This window comes from Callospermophilus lateralis, chromosome 5, assembly GCF_048772815.1.
Source record: "Callospermophilus lateralis isolate mCalLat2 chromosome 5, mCalLat2.hap1, whole genome shotgun sequence".
NCBI classification, from domain to species: Eukaryota; Metazoa; Chordata; class Mammalia; order Rodentia; family Sciuridae; genus Callospermophilus; species Callospermophilus lateralis.
This window is the reverse complement of record NC_135309.1, coordinates 149,891,940-149,909,821: the sequence shown is the minus strand read 5'-3', so window position 1 is coordinate 149,909,821 and position 17,882 is coordinate 149,891,940. Positions and strand designations below refer to the sequence as shown.

The 17,882-nt window shown below is 33.3% G+C and overlaps 1 protein-coding gene across 3 annotated transcripts in view; it reads left to right on the top strand.

Moving 5' to 3' along the window:
• Nucleotides 1-17,882, top strand: part of Prkaa1 (protein kinase AMP-activated catalytic subunit alpha 1) — a 34,605-nt gene that overhangs the window by 7,584 nt on the left and 9,139 nt on the right. The window contains exons 2-6 of one of the 3 annotated variants that reach the window (XM_076857417.2): nucleotides 3,505-3,646; nucleotides 5,214-5,307; nucleotides 5,728-5,772; nucleotides 8,816-8,960; nucleotides 10,860-10,947. In XM_076857417.2, the coding sequence (XP_076713532.1) occupies nucleotides 3,505-3,646; nucleotides 5,214-5,307; nucleotides 5,728-5,772; nucleotides 8,816-8,960; nucleotides 10,860-10,947 (514 nt within the window). Of the gene's footprint in view, nucleotides 1-3,504; nucleotides 3,647-5,213; nucleotides 5,308-5,727; nucleotides 5,773-8,815; nucleotides 8,961-10,859; nucleotides 10,948-17,882 lie in introns of those variants that run through there. The other 2 variants (XM_076857415.2, XM_076857416.2) reach the window with 2 other exon arrangements.

Here is a 17,882-nt window from a genome sequence, read left to right as displayed (position 1 = left end):
AGTGCACTCCATGGTTTAAAACACAAGATTATTCTCTCGAAATCTAGAGGTCAGAAGTCTGAAATCAAGGGGTTAGTAGGGCCACATTCCCTCACAAGGCAAGGCACTAATGGAGAGTCTACGTCTTGCCTCTTCCAGCTTCTGGTGGCTCCTGCTGTTCCTTGACTTATGGTAGCATAACTCCAGTCTCTGCTTCTGTGGTCACATGGCTACCTTTTGTGTCTGTGTTTGTGTTCTCTCTTATAAGGACACCAGTCATTAGGTAATAGGGCTCATCCTAAATCCAGAATGATTTCATATTGAGATCCTTAAGTAATTATATCTGTAAAGACCTATTTCCAATTAAGATAACATTCTGAGTTTCCAGATTGACATGAATTTATGAGGGATACTCTTCATCTCACTGCACTTACTATTATGTATTTCATATGCTTTCTGTTTTATGTTCTTTGTTTCTTTTTTACAATACTTCAGTTTTTGGGTAACTTTTAAATTACTTTTAGAGAATGTATTAAAATGTCTGTGCTGGGCTGGGGATATAGCTCAGCTGGTAGAGTGCTTGCCTCACATGCACAAGGCCCTGGGTTTAATCCCTAGCACCACAAACACAAAAAAGTCTCTGCTATCTTAAGATGTTGAAATTGATATGAGGCATGTTTTCAGTAGGCTATATTTGTGTTTTGATAAAAGAAAAAGGTCAAATGAAAGAATGAAATTTTATAATCGTTCTTATTAGTAAGGCGAAGTTCAGTCTATTGTTTCAAAAAATATGAGAGTATAAAATGAAAGATTCCTTTGATATGTTCAGCTTTTGCTTTATTAAAAGGATGTATATATTTGTATTATTATATCATATAATGTCTTCTTGAGGATTATCTTTTTTAAAAAATTTTATCCCATTTCACTTTCCAGTTTTGGAAAAAGTGTGAGTTTTTGAGTCAGATCTGAGTTGAAGTTTTGACACTTACTTGCTGTGTTAGTTGGGGCAAGTTATTTTAATCTGTTCTGTGCTTTGGTTTCATGTAAAATGTTGTTGATAATATCAGTCTTCAGAATTGGTGAGGGTTAGAGTGTGTTTAGGTACAAAGTGGGTATGCCATAAATATTAACTAGTAAGGTATATATCTTAATAATACATAATGCAAATGAATGAACTATGAAAGAGAAACTACTATTTATGTTTTTCCACTGAATCACTCTGAAACTTCTAAACCTTTAGGAGTAAAATTAGATAGAAGAGAAAAAAATATTTAAATCTGCTCAAGTATTTTCTGAGAATGCTAAGATTACTATTCTTAAAATGTACCTAAATATATATTATTGCAAGAATGTTTCGAATCTTCTATTCCAATTCCTTAGTTATGGACAGAATATATGTCCACAGTTTTGGATAAGTCCCAATTAGTCTTAAGGTTAATTTAGGCTGATGTTCAGTTGAATAGGATCCAATAGGAGACTGGTTGGTTTATGATGAATTTGTGTTCAGGCTCAAATGAATTCTGTTCTTGTATTCTTCTCAGGTCTGACTCTGCTAATGTTATTCACTTTTGTTACCATTTTCCAGCCCTGTTTTAGCTGTATAGCCAATAAGTCGTATTAAATGAAAGCTTGAAACTTTGGAGGGTATTTGGGACAGATGAGATTATTTTTTCTTCAGTTATCAGTAAAATAGTTCTTAGAAAAAAAGTACTTCCCCAATTGGGGTTTAAGTTAAGTTTGCACTTAATCACATCTAATTGGTACTAGAGATTGGAGAAAACCTTATTAGAAATTAGAATGTGGTTGATTTCTTTTTTTAAAAATTTATTTATTTATTTATTTATTTATTTATTTATGTAGAGTCACTACTGAGGATCAAATCCAGTGCCTCACACGTTTTAGGCAAGCACTGTACCATTGACCTACAATCCCAGCCCGAATATGCTTGATTTCTACAATTTATTTCAACAACTATCATAGATTTTTCTTCCTTCTGCCTTTTCTGTAGACCCCATTTTTCTAATATAGTTATATCATACTTAAAAAAAATTATTTATTGTTTTCATGATTATGATAAATACTGTTTGCTAAGCCAATAATATTTGGTAAGCCAACAGATTATATTTTGTTTTTTATGACCTCTTTAATTTTTTCCATGAGTTAATAAATTACCTCATCCCCCTTCCCTTTTTTTTCTTTTCAAGTTTTCTTTGACCTAGTGCTGAATTTCTCATATCTTCTATTGCTTTGATAAAATCTCATTACAGTGTTTCTGTACTTTCAACCCCTCTGTTCCCATCAACTATCTAAGGTCTCTTGCTTTCCTATCTGAATCTGTTGTCTTTTAGACATTCTACACATCTGTTATCTGTAACTTTCTTTGTCATCATTGGGGATTCTTTTAATTTTTATTACTTATTATATTACTTCTTTACTGAACTTCATGTAATCTTTTGTGGTTTCCTGACTGGTTTTGATGGATTATATATTCATTAGTAGGTTCTTGAGAAAGGATGCACAGAAGTTAAATTTTGGGAGACTTTGCTTCTATAACAGTATCTAAATCCTATCACCATTTATTTATTTATTTATTTATTTATTTATTTATTTAAAGAGAGAGTGAGAGAGGAGGGGGGAGAGAGAGAGAGAGAGAGAGAGAGAGAGAGAGAGAGAATTTTTTTTTAATATTTATTTTTTAGTTCTCGGCGGACACAACATCTTTGTTGGTATGTGGTTCTGAGAATTGAACCCGGGCCGCACGCATGCCAGGCGAGCGCGCTACCACTTGAGCCACATCCCCAGCCCCCTATCACCATTTATTGTCTGTGCAGGCATAGCATCAAAATTTAAAGATAAAACCACTTTTTAAAAAAACTTCATATTTGAAAATGAAAACCACATGTCCATGAAAAAAGATTAAAGTATCAAGAAGCTACCGATAGGGGAAATGTGTCTATGCCATGAGGAAGTTTTTAGGGGGGATAATGTAACTGTTCTGTATCATATGATTAGTATGGTGGTTACACCAGTTTTTACATGTGTTAAAATTCATAGAACTGTATACCAAAAGATAAAAGGTTCAAATTAATATGTATGATAGTTTTTTAAAAAAAAGAAAAAAGAATTTAAAAGGACACAAAAGCATACAGCAAAAAGGAAGTCTTTTTCTATCCTTTTGGTTTTCCAGCTTTATTATCTCAGAGAAACTACTATTTGTTTTCCCACTGAATCACTCTTTTTTTTTTAAAGCATTTTTTATACATTTATTTTATTTATTTATTTTTATGTGGTGCTGAGAATCGAACCCAGGGCCTCATACATGCGAGGCAAGCACTCTACCACTGAGCCCCCTGAATCACTCTTAAACATCTAAACCTTTAGTAGTAAAATTAGGTAGAAGAGAAAAAAAAAATTTAAATCTGCTCAAGTATATTCTGAGAATGCTAAGATTATTCTTAGAATGTATCTAAATATATATTATTAATCAAGTCTGGCACTAATTTATTAAAATTATTTCTCTTACAGTTGGTAAACATGAATTGACTGGGCATAAAGTTGCTGTGAAGATACTCAATCGACAGAAGATTCGAAGCCTGGATGTGGTAGGAAAGATCCGCAGAGAAATTCAAAACCTCAAGCTTTTCAGGCATCCTCATATAATTAAGCTGTAAGCTCTATTTATATTAAATGTAGTCCATTCATCTTTTCATCACTTTGAGAAAGATGACTGTCATTTCATCCTGTTTCCTGAAAAATTTCTTATTGTTCATGTATTTATCTAACTTTATTCATTGTCAGTTATGCCTGTCTTCATGTTTTAACCTTGTACATATTACTGTTGTCCTCATTCTTTCCTGTCTTCTGAGCAGATAGATGCCCTTCTAATAGATAATGTTTAGTACTTCTTTGTTATGGAACCAACAATTGATTTGATGTAAAAATCTCAGCCTCCAAATTTCCATATATTATCAATTAGCTTTACTAGAGGTAATGCACTAGGAAGGGGTTTTCCCCATATTCTTATATTTGATCATACGAATATCAAAATTTCAGAAATCTAATATTTCAAAAAGCCATTATCTTACTGTAGTAGGGTTTGCAGATAACTTATTTATTGCTCAGCTCCTCCTTTAATATATAGGCTACAATTTAAATGTGTTCAGATGTTTTTGTTGAAGTGGCTGAAACGGAAATTTGTTTCACTCACTCTTTTCATGAGTTAAAGTGGTTTCAAATATCACCCACATGCTGGTGACCCTAAATGCGCATTTCCTTCTTTGAAACCTCTTCTGCAAACTCTGGACTACTGTGTGCACTGTTTACTTTTAATCTGTGTTTGGATGTCCACAAGACATTTCAAACTCTGCATGGTCAAATCTGAACTCTTTGTTACCCTCTAAAACCTGCTCTTCCCACAGTTTTTGCTATCGCTGTTAATAGTTAGTTGCAGGACAAAAACTTAGGAAACATCCTTAACCTCCCTATTTCTCTCAGTTCCTACCATCTATTTCATCTTTTCCCTCAAAATATCTTTCTGATCTGACTGTTTCTCAGTTCTTATCATCATCTAACTGATCTGAACCGCTTTCATCTGTTTCATGGACTACTGTAATAGCCTTTAGCCTCTACATTCACTTCTTCACCCTGCTGCCACTTATCCTAAAATGCCAGATCATAAGATTACTTAAAAATCTTCAATACCTTTTCATCCTCCTTCAAGTGAAAGTCAAAGCCTTTTCATGACTTGTAAAGTTCTGTGTCCTTTGGCCTGTAGTTATTTTTTTGCTTCATATCCTAGTTCTCTCCCAGGTTACTCTACCTATGTCGCCTTCCCATTCCTTGAACATGCCAAGCAGGCTTACTGGGACCTTTGTACTTTTTGTTCCCTCTGCCTGGTTCACCTTCCTCCCAGATAATGGCATAGTTTGTTCCTTTACTTCCTCTAGGCTCTACTCAAATACTTCTTTATTAGAAGCCTTTCTTGAGCATTCTGTGTAGATTTTGCTTTATTTCTGTTCATAGCATGTTGTGCCACCTGAGATACTGCTCATTTATTTGGTGTCTGTTTCCTTTCTTCTGGACTATGAACATCACAAGAGCAAAGAATTTGTTTTGTTCCCTGCAGTTTTCCCAGCTCCTAGCATAGTACCTGGTATATTATAGGTGTACTAAATATTATTGAATGAATGAATATACATGTTTTAATGTTAGTAGATAATGTTTTCTCTCACCAGGTACCAGGTCATCAGTACACCATCTGATATTTTCATGGTGATGGAATATGTCTCAGGAGGAGAGCTATTTGATTATATCTGTAAAAATGGAAGGGTAAGCAGTTCTGATTTAATCCTGTATATGTTTTATAACTCCCGTTATCCCTTACTGGCACCCAAATGTCAGAAAAGTTTCAAGAGGTCTAGTTTATAACCAGTTCCATTAGTTATATATTTGTTTAGAATCATAGATTACAGTTAGAAAGACAACCTGTTTAGCCTACTTAACAGATATGCATATTGAGCCTCATAGTGTATACATTTGCTCGAGTTCACATGCTTTATCAATGACAGAGTTGGATCAAGACTCCAGAACTCATAATCCTTGAACTTACGCTTTTGGGATATATAAATTCTTCAAATATGTATCTTGAAGGATATAATTAATCCTAAAAATATATTGTTAAATACTTAAAGATCTAGGCTTGCTAGTCAACCCTAGCCACATTAAATTGCATTCATTTTTTGGTTTCAGAAATCTGATGTACCTGGAGTAGTAAGAACAGGCTCCATGAAGGAGGTAGGAATTAGACTTAAAAGAATTTAGAATTGGAAGGATCATGAACAGTATCATAAGTACAGATATAAAAACTGAACATTGCTCACTCTCCATATTTTTTCTCATATTCAGGTTATCTGGTACACAAAATCCCCTTGTGAAAGAGCTGTGCTTAGCACTGAGAAAACAATTTTTCCCATTCCCAGTGTAAACTTATATATATTATTCATTCATTCATTCATTCATTCATTCATTTTGTATAGCATATGTTTACTTTAATCAAAATCAAACTCAATAACCAAGTTAATTTTTAGTTTATTGTTTCTTAACATGGTTCATTTATATTTCAGGTATTCCCTTTATCTGTTTCTCTGCCCATCCCCCAGAAAAGCTCTGCCTGGAAAACTGGAAACAGGCACAAGTTGATTGATATCTTGGTTTTTTATCTTTTTAGTTTCATTGTCATTTCTTGGCCATTGTGTTTTGCATTGTGGGATGTTTTTCAGTTTTTTCTTTTGCATATTAAAATTTCAGCTTTCATATTTGATATATCAGAGTTTTTTTCTTGCTTTCTGAAATCAGCTTTTCTTTAAAAAGTCTGCTATTTTTTTGCTCCATGGATGTAGTAACCTTACTTGGTTGAGGATGAGAGTTTTTTTTTTTTTTTAAATGGTTGTCTTCTATTCCTTGCACTGTTTCTGTACCTTCTGTGCTTTTTGCTCATCAGTTTTTTCTGTTCATTTTATGGCCTGTCTTTTGTTCATGGCCCTTCTTAGAGTTGTCCACTAATTCATTCACGGCCTGACTGTCACTTAAGTTCTTAAGAGTGAACTATTAAATACCAAGCATGTTGGGGTAGGTCTTAACTGATTGGTGGGCCTTCCTGTAGGTTGAATTGGTAGGAACCTATTCATTTCATTAGTGTACACCAATGTCAGTAATAACAACTATTTTTTCTTGGGTCTGATATTTGCTGCACAAGATACTTCCAATTTTCTTGAAAGTATTAGTTGAGCTGTCAGAGCTAATTGGGGAAGCGGAAAGTCTCACTAGTTAATATGTTGACTCTCACTTAACCCACATGGTGTCCTTAAAAGTGCCTCATTCCTGTGTGGTGTCTTTGAGGATAGACTGATTCAGTCTTACTAGAGTAAACCATTGGTCTTATTTCCTGATGGGGTGAATTTAAAGGCTCCTTACCTCAATCATTTATCCTGTTTTCAGCCCACTTCTTACTTCTGCCTTCAGAAGCGTGTGATGCTTCCATTTTCTAAGCCTTTTCAGGATTCTGTGTGCTGATGATTTTGTTCTCCCCCATAGGCTTAGGTTTCACCTTTTTCTTGTTGGCTAAATCTTTATCACCATTTACCCACTGTCCAATGTAGTAACTCCTCCTTATGACTGCCGAACTCCTGTTTATGACTGCCATTTCTTCTCTTTTTCTTTATGTTTTATATACCATTTTTATTGCTGATGTAATTTTAGTGATATTTTAAGGAGTGGAGGTAAAAGATGTAGTCTGTGATGTTGAACTGGAAATATACTTTCACTTTCCTAATCTTCCTTTATATAAAATCTCTTCCATCCTTTTATACTGTTTTTGCAAATGTAGTATTTTTTATTTTTGTAAACTACCTACTGATTTTACGTCTCATTTTATATTTTCATATTTTGAGCAGATACCTTGTCTCTCCTATTTTCATTTGAAGAAATAAAGGTGTTAAATTGTTAAAATATTAGTATTTTTTCCCCAAAGGATTATATAGTACTTCAATAGTAGTTTTAATTTTTCAAAAGAAATTACTAGTTTTTCTTTTCTCTCAGATTATCCATGCCAGTTAAGCTGTGGAATTCTGATTTTAGAATGCTAATTCATGAGTTAGCATTGCATGTAGGAGTTCTTTGCTTAGAAGATTAATAGCTTATTTTTAAAATATGACTTCTTTGGAATAGGCATGTGCAAGTAATGGTTATCACATATGTTGAGAAAGCATCATAATTTAAGAAAATATGAATAGAGAAAGTTTTAAAAAATATTTTAGTTATAGATGAACATATAACTTTATTTAGTATGTGGTACTGAGGATAAAACCCAGTGCCTTACATGTGTTAGGCACGCGTTCTACAACTGAAACAAAACTCCAGTCCTGAATAGAGAAACTTTTTTTTTTTTTTTTTAATATTTATTTTCTAGTTTTAGGTAGACACATATCTTTATTTTTTATTTTTATGTGGTGTTGAGGATCGAACCCAGCACCCCATGCATGCCAGGCAAGCACGCTACCACTTGAGCCACAGCCCAGCCCTGAATAGAGAAACTTTTTAAGAATAATTTTACAAAGGTAGTTGTAGCGTAGATTTTTAAAAAATGCTTTTATATTTATGAGACAAATTAAGATTTTTCTTTTGTTAAAATTTTTAATTTTAATTTTTAATTTCAGGATATATAATAATATGGCTGCTTGTTAATTCATTAACAATACTTAAATGTTACTTATTTATAAAGTTGTATCCCCCATTCCCAGCATCACTTTCTCTTACTCTTTATTTTTCTTCAGCGTGCTGTCACTCCTTGATGTTACTTGACTTTTTTGTTGCCTTATTTTTGACAACTAGATTAGAGATTTTATTTTATTCATTGCTGTATAAACAATGATTAAATGATATAGCACATTGAAGGCGCTTAGTAAATATTTGTTAAAAGAAAGGAGGATTAAATGTTTCTAATTTATAGGCAAAAACATGTCTAGTTTGTTTCAATTAGAAATTGAAACTATTTGAAATAGGTCATGAGATGTAGAAGATTGCAAGCTGATAAATGTACTCATATGCAAATGATAGGATTAGAAAATTGAATTGCTGATTTGGGTTCCAGAAATCCTCTTAACATTTCTTGTTTTGCTGGTCACATATATCTCCTTACCTTTTCAAAAATATTTCATGAACAAAGTTCATCTGGAAGGTTTCATGAATTTTGACAGTTTATATAAGTTGAAGAATAGATAGGAGTTTTTTCTTCGTTTTGTTTTTTAATGACACACCTGTACTTCTCTGCTTTTCTTAGCTGGATGAAAAAGAAAGTCGACGTCTGTTCCAACAAATCCTTTCTGGTGTGGATTACTGTCACAGGCATATGGTAGTACATAGAGATTTGAAACCTGAAAATGTCCTGCTTGATGCACACATGAATGCAAAGATAGCTGATTTTGGTAAGGATATTTTTACAGTTTCATGTGTTCATTATGTTTAACAAGATTAAGTAGCATTCTTCAGATGGCTTTTATGTAATAGAAGTATCCCGTTTTGTCACTAAGCATGAGCATGAAAAAAGGAGAAAAATAAGGTATTCTTTCTTCATTTTTATGCGTTTTTATATGTGTTGAATGACATTTAAATGATTAAAATGATACAAAGCACAAATTATTTTTGGGGGGATGGTGCTGTGGAAAAAGCATAAAATTTGATGGCATAAAAGTAGCAACTCATTATCAAGGGTTTTTAAAGAAATAATAAAGCATTTTTTAGGATCAGTGTTGACTATTTCTCTGCTTTATTGCTATTTCTTAAATTTATTTCTTTAAAATTGAATTTTATGATAGTAGATAAACAATTGAAGTTGGCAGCATTAGATGGATCATATGAAAGAAGGTACCAAACTTATTCCAGCATATTCTTTTGATCAAGTATGGAAAGGAAAGTGAGTGGGATGGAATTCCTTAAAAATTGAAAGCAAGACTGTGAGCTACATAAGAAAATCTAATTCATTTCTTTCTTTCTTTCTTTTTTTTTTTTTGGTACCAGGAATTGAACCCAGAGGTGCTCAACCACTTTGTTTATTTTGAGACATTGTCTCACTAAGTTGTTTAGAGCTTCACTTAGTTGCTGAGGCTGGCTGTTAACTTGAGATCCTCCTGCCTCGGCTTCCTGAGCCACCAGGATCATAGGCATGTGCCACAATCCCCAGCAAGAAAATCTAATTTCTGCTTAAGAAACATTTTGATGTATTTTTTTAAGTTGTAGTTGGACACATTTATTTATTTATGTATGTATATATGTATGTATGTATGTATGTATGTATGTGGTGTTGAGGATCAAACCCAGTGCCTCTCATTTGCTAGGTGAGTGGTCTACACTGAGCGAGCATTCTACGCTGAGCCATAACGCCAGCCCCAATTTATGAATTTAATTTTATTTCATATATAGATTGCCCTTAACATTATTGAACCTCAGAGAAAAATGAACCTTTGAAACTCTCTTATTTTGGTTGGCTGTAATTCAAATCAGAAGAAATTCTTGTAGATATTTTTCTCAGCTTTCTTGCATATATTGTAATTAATTATGTGGTGATTTACTAAACAGTGCTAACAATCCTGAGCTACATTTTTTGTTTTATTTTTTCCTTTGAAATTCCTTGTTCCTGAGCTGTCATGAGTATCTTTATATAGAAGATAAAGATTTCCTTTTGGAGTACAAGTATGAGGAAACATTCAGATTAAAAATTACTGGATTTGTTTTTTTTTTTTTTTTTTTTTTTGGTACTGGAGATTGAACTCAGGGGCACTCAACCATTGAGCCACATCCCCAGCCTATTTTGTGTTTTATTTAGAAACAGAGTCTCCCTGAGTAACTTAGCATCTTGCTGTTGCTGAGACTAACTTTGAACTTGATATCCTACCTCAGCCTCCAGAGCTGCTGGCTGCTTGGATTACAGGCGTGTGCCACTGTCCCCGACTGTGTTTTTGTTTTTGATGAATCAGAATTGAGTTAATAGAAACTTTAGATTTTAGTCATTCTATTCATCTATTTGAGATTATTTTCCCTAGAAGCTTCTATATTAATAAAGCTTATATATGACAAGTTCAATGTAGTAAACAAAATAACCAGTAGTTTAATATATACTCATTAAGCTCTAATAATACACTAACTTTAAAAGTTGAAATAACTTATACATTTTAGGGCATAGTGGCAGAATATTTGGGAATAAAGACGATATGATTTTGTTGAAGCACAGAAAATGATTCATCACATAAAACAATTGCGTTTAATGGGCTTTTGTTTTTATTTTTGACCTTAGGAAATCCTGACTAGCTGTTTTTGTGCACTTTCAGGTCTTTCAAACATGATGTCAGATGGTGAATTTTTAAGAACAAGTTGTGGCTCACCCAACTATGCTGCACCAGAAGTAATTTCAGGAAGGTAGTATTTGATACCATCCCACTCCTATTACATTTATAATAATTAACTTTTTCTCCTAGATTTTGTCATATTTAATTCTAGTGAAAGGAAAGAAATACAGTATCATTAAATTCTAATAAATGAAAGAAATATAAGACTTATTTTCTAATCTGTAAGTATTCTGTTTTTAAGAATAAAACATAAGTGGAAAAAATTAAGGTAGAGTACAAAGTTGGCTTGAAAATTAATGTTATGTTAAAGCATTTAGAAGAGAGTACTTTAATTTTTTTTCCCTTGTGGAAAAAATTGAAGGTTTAAAGCTGATGTGTTTTAGGTGTAGGTAGTGAAGACACTGAAAAACATGGGTAGTATAGAAATACCCACTAGTTAGAACTGGTTTATTCTTTACCTATGAAGAATTGAAAGTGTAATGTAATGTGTACTTTAATTTTTCAAATAGATGGTATTTTGTAGTAGCTTTGGGTTTCATAATGAAACTGTTTCTTAGGAAATTGGACTGAAATATTTATAAAATCCTCAGATTCTCACTCCATTTCTTTGGTTAATAGTGTGGTAGAGATCAATAGCGATAACTTTTTAAGCATATGGTTTGCTTTTAAATTATCATTACTACTGGTGGTTACTGTCCTCTTAAAGGTGTACTGGGTGGTTAAACTTAGCACTTTTTTTTTTTTTTTTTAGTACCAGAGAATGAATCCAGGGGTGCTTAACCAGGGAGTTACATCCCCAGCCCTTTTGTATATTTTATTTAGAGACAGAGTCTTGATGAGTTGCTTAGGGCCTCATTAAGTTACTGAGGCTGGCTTTGAACTCAGGATCCTCCTGCCTCAGCCTCCTGAGCTGCTGGGCTTATAGGCAAATGCCAGTGTACCTGGCCAAAACTTAGCACTTTGATTATGCTGATTTTATGTGTTGAAGCTAAGATAAACTCCCAGCCCAGGGCTTATTATGAACAGATAACTACTCATTATAAAAGGAAACAGAATCCATAAAAGAGAAAATGGAATTTATCACAACAGATGTACAATATAGGACCTTAGAAACATCGTGAAGCAGGCCAACAAGATGCCTCCATATGCTTATAATCTTCCAACAAATGAATCCAGAAATTGAAATGAATAAAATATCAGAGAAAGAAATTAAAAAATTGATTGTTAAAATGATTAATGAATTTACAGATCTAAGGAATGAACTAAGGGAGAAATTATAGGATACTAAAGAGCATTTTAATAGATTCTGAAAAAGAGTCAAACAAAAATCTTAGAAGCCAAAGACTCAATATCAAATAAAAAATTAAGTTGAAAGTCCCTCCAAAGAATTAGGCCAAGTAGAAGACAGAATCTCAGGTCTTAAAGGCAAGGTTGCCAGTCTCCAATATTCAGATGGTATTAAAAAGAAAAGAAAAAAAGAATCTATGATAAGAATAAAAAAGAACTCTGGGATGACATAAAGAGAACAATCTTAAGAATAATTGGCATTGAGGCAGGAGCCAGAAATTCAGGTTAAGGGCATAGATAAACCCATTTAATGGAACAAGAGCAGAAACATTTAAAAATTTTGGAAATGAAATGAGTTCCCAAGATATAGGAGACATTTAGAACTCCAAATAGACAAAACCAAAACCAAAACTCTCTGCTATACTTTATAAGTAAAATGTCTAACATCCAGGACAAGGATAGAGTTTTAAAAATCTATTTAAAAACATCATTTTAGAGATAAACCAATCAGAATAATATCCAATTTCTAAGCAGAAACTCTGGAATCCAGGTGGGCTTGAAATGATATGCATTATGCCCTTAAAGAAAATAACTTCAACCAAGTTTGCTATATCCAGCAAAGCTATCCTTCAGAATCAAAGAAGAAATAAACAACTTTCAAGTTAATCATAAACTGAAAGAATTCAGGACTGCTAAGCCAATGTAGCAGAATGTACTTTAAAAAATCCTACATGAAGAAGACAAAAAACAAAACAATAAAAAAACAGCTCTCAGGGAAGAATAAATATTAGAAGAGTAGTACTAGCATGTGAGAATTAGGATTAGATTAAACAATTGGAAATAAATGAAAGTTGTAGGAAATAATAAATACCTTTCTGTAATAAAATTGAATGTAAATTTTGGTCTTATCTCTCCAATTAAAAGACAGAGACTGGAAGATTGGATTTGAAACAAGATCCAATTATGTGTTGCCTGCTAGAGATAGACCTCTCAGGTGAAGAAATCCACAGGCCAGAAATGAAAGGATGGAAAATGATATTCCTTGCAAATGGAGCTTCAAAGCAAGCAGTAGCAACTACTCTCATATCTGACAAAGCAGACTTCAAGCCAAAATGAATTAGAAGGGAAAAAGAAGACTGCTACATACTGGTATGGGAACAATCCAGCACAAAGATATAATGATAGTAAATGTGTAAGCCCCAAATGTCAGTTCACTTAATTACATAAAACAAACACTACTTGACATAAATGCTCAGATAGATCCCAGTACAATAAATAATACTGGGTGATTTCAACACGCACCTCTCAGATCATTCTGATTTAAAATTAGCAAAGACACTTCAGATGTGTAAAATACTATATAGCAGGTGGACTTACAGAATAAATGAATTATTTCACCCAACAACTGAATATCTTTCTCAGCTGCTCCTGGAACTTTCTCCAAAATAGACCACATTTTAGGCTTCAAAGCAAATGTTAGCAAGTAACAAAAAAATAGATATAATTCCTTGAATCTTATTAAATCATAATGGATTGAAATTAGAAATCAACAGCAAGAAAAAGTAAAGAAACTATAGAAACTCATGGAGACTGAGCAATACACTTTTGAAGGATGAATAGAAGAAATTGGGGAGGTATTCAAAGATTTTGAGAATTGAATTTGAATAGATGCGGCATACCAGAAGTTCTAGGACATTCTGAGAGTGATTCTAAGAGAAAAACTTATAGCTATGAGTGCTTACATGAAAAAAATCCAAAAGATCCTACATAAACAACCTTGTGATGCATCTACATTCCTAGAAAAATAACAAACCAATTCTAAAATCAATAGAGGAAAGGAAATATTTTCAGAGCTGAAATTAATGAAATAGGGAATTAAAAAAATACGAAGGATCAGTGAAAGAAACAGTTCATTCTTTAAAAAGACAAACAAGATTGATAAACCCTTAATCAAACTAACTAAAAAGTAAGAAAAAAGTCGAAAATTAGTAAAATTAAATTATTTCATGAAAACCATAGACATGATGGAAATCCAGAGGGTTATTAGGACTATTTTGAAAACTTATATTCCAATAAGTTGGAAAATGTACATGAAATAGGTAACATTTCTAGACACCAAAGTTGAATCAGGACATTGAAAAAAAAAGAGAAGGAAAATTTGTTTTGGCTCACGGTTTCTAAGATCTCAATTCAGAGATGACTGACTCCATAGTTCTAGGCCCAAGTTGAAGCAGAATGGTGTGGCAGAGGAAAACAGCTTACGACATGGCAACAGGAAGCAGAGAGAGAGCTCTGCTAATAACCAGGGACAAAATATAAATCCAAAAGCGTGACCCCAGTGACCTTTCTCCTCCAGCCACACCCTACCTGATCATAGTTACCACCTCGATAGTTCACATTGCTGGATTAATCCACTGATTAGGTGATACCTCATAATCAAATTTTACCTCTGAAAATTCTTGCACTGCCACACACATGTGCTTTTGGGGGACACCATATCTTAACCATAATAGCAGCCATTCATGATAAAAACACTGAAGAATCTAGGGATAGAAGGAACTTACCTCAAAGCCACAAAGGCTATTTATTGATAAACACAAAGCCAACATCATACTGAATGAAGAAAAACTGAAAGCATTCCCTCTAAAATGAATATAGTACTTGAAATTTTAGCCAGAGCAATTGCCAAGGGAAGGAAATAAAAGGGATACAGATAGGTGAGGAAGAAATCAAATTATCACTGTTGGCAATTGATATATTCCTATACTTAGAAGAACCAAAAAACTCTACCAGAAAACTTCTGGGTCTGGTAAACATATTCAGAAAAGTAGTAGAATACAACTGCATGACCAATATTATTCTGCAACCTGTACACTCAGAAAAATGAGAAATTATATCCCATCTGATTCAAATGTATGATATGTCAAGGTCATTGTACTGTCATGTGTAACTAATTAAAACAAAAAAAAAAGTAGCGGAATACAAAATTAGTATATAGTAATGATACACCAATAATGAATCCGGTGAAAAAGAAATAAGGAAAATAATTTCATCAATTTCATCCATAGTAATCTCAAAACAAACAAATGAAAAACTGGAAATAAATCTAACCAAGGAGGTAAAAAACCTCTACCATGAAAATTATAGATCACTGAAGAAAGAAATTGAAGAAGACACTAAGTGATAAAAAGGCCTCGTGTGTTCAATAATAGGTAGAATTGATATTGTTAAAAATGGCCATATTACAGGTACAGATTATATACATATACAGATTCAGTATAATCTCCACCAAGATACCAATGCCATTCTTCACAGAACTAGGAAAAGCAGGCCTAAAATTCACTTGGAAGAATAAAAAACCCAGAAAATCCAAAGCAATCATGAGCAAAAAGCAGTGCTGTAGAAAATAGGGAGGTTCCGGAGAATGAAATTGACCAAATTATGTTTTATGCATATACAGATGTATCAAAATAAATTTTCCTCTTACGTTGAATTATAGTGCCCCATTAAAAAAATAAATCCTCTGACTTCATTTATGCTCTCTTTATTTATATATTTTAGAGATTGTAGTATTGTAAGAATTCTGCCCTCTCAATCTGCTAACCACCAGCATAGAGAACATGAGGATATTTGCACAGGACAGCTTTTTTAAATAGCTTGGAAAACAATTTTTAAGGAATAACTATTTACCACTGAAAGAAAAAAAAAAACAGAGAAATAAGTTTGTTTGCTAGATTTTATAATTAACTTTTGTATGATCTAGAGGAATAGAATTAACAGGATATATGATTATAAAAGTGAGATTTATTGGATTGGCTTACACAATCAGAAGCTGGATAGTCTACAATGGCTGTCTGCAGGCTGGAGAGCTGGAGGAACCAGTAGTTGTGCCATCCAAGAGGTTGAAGCCTCAGAACAAGGGGGATCAAAGATGCGACCCTAGGCCCAGACAAAGGCTTCATCAAACTCCCTAGAGAATCACTGGCAGAGTATGAATTGAGAGAGTGATGGAGCAGGAGTCGGATAGCCTCTGACAACTGCAGCAGCAATCAAGAACCCATTCAAGGGCTGGGGTTGTGGCTCAGTGGTAGAGTACTTGCCTAGCAGGTGTGAGGCACTGGGTTCCATTTTCAGCACCACATGTAAATAAATAAAAATAAAGGTCCACTGACAACTAACAACAACAACAACAACAACAAAACCCATTCAAGAAGAATCAAGCTTGCATCTGCTGCTACTTTCTTGTTCTTCCAACTTTTATTCCATCCAAGCCACCTTCCTATTAGACCCTGCTGCCCACGCTTAGGGAGGGTTTCTATTTCAATTTGCTGTCCCACTTGCCATTCATTCCTTGACACACTCAGGAGCCTCTTGGTCTTTGGCATCTGTTAATCCAATCAAGTTGACAATTAACCATTACAGCTTTTTTTTTTAATATTTATTTTTTCTGTTTTCGGCAGACACAACATCTTTGTTTGTATGTGGTGCTGAGGATCGAACCCGGGCTGCACGCATGCCAGGCGAGCGCGCTACCGCTTGAGCCACATCCCCAGCCCAACCATTATAACTTTTAATAACTTTTCATTGAAAGCACATCTTTGAATGTTTCATATCTTGATTAACTCAGAATACAAAAATTTTTTGTTTTCATAAGTTTGTTTTCCTAGACTGCCCAAAGAAATGATATATGTGTAAAAGCTTAACTTTGAATAAGGCAGGAATACCTAATTTTAGACTTGTCATCTTTCATCATTATCTTTTCTTATTATTAATTTATTTTTTATTAAAATATTTTCTTCTTATTATTTTGACATTATTAACTTAATGTCAAAAAAATTAAAAAAATTTTTAGTTGTAGATGAACACAACATCTTTATCTATTTATCTATCTATCTATCTATCTATCTATTTTTATGTAGTGCTGAAGATCAAACCCGCATGGGAGGCAAGTACTCTACCACTGAGCTACAACCCCAGTCGCCCCAAAATTATTTTTTAAATTACTATTTTATTTGTATCTGTTGATCTTAATTATTTTGATAGGAAAACATTCAGGACCTGGAAACTGGGTAGAGTGTAACTGAATTAAAATGAGATGTGTTATGATTATGCATATGGTGCAACTGCCATTACTGAAATCTGATTTCCCTAGTTTGGATGAAGTATTTGAGGTCTGAGTGAATGAGAACTTTTACTTTATTGAACAGTTCAACAATTTAATTTTATCAATTTTTTTTCTTTTGAAGGTAGTCTGAATGGATGATTTAACTAGTCTGCAACTAGTTAAGGCAGATGTCTATAGTGTACCTTAATAAGAGTTTAAAATATTCTATGAACCACTTAGTTTGGCTACTTTCTCAGCCACTTTTATTTTGGTAAGGGGTTCCAGTATTTTGGGAAGCAATGGGTTCTGTATATCACTAAATAATTTAATATCTCCTTTGTAACAAAACCACTTTTTAAATTCAATAGTGATCTGTTTGTTCAAGGTTTGGCTCTATTGGTAGGATCCTTTGAGGGTGTAAGAACAGAATTTTAGCTGTGATCTATAATTTATAAAACTTCACTTTTGTTTTTAAGATAGTTCTGATCGAATTAAGATTTTATGGGAGATTAAGTTAATGGGTGATTTGCAACAGTAGCTATAAAACCCATATTTTAAATAATAATTCTTTATGAAGTATCCATATTTAAAATTTTTGATGGAGTCTGACATCA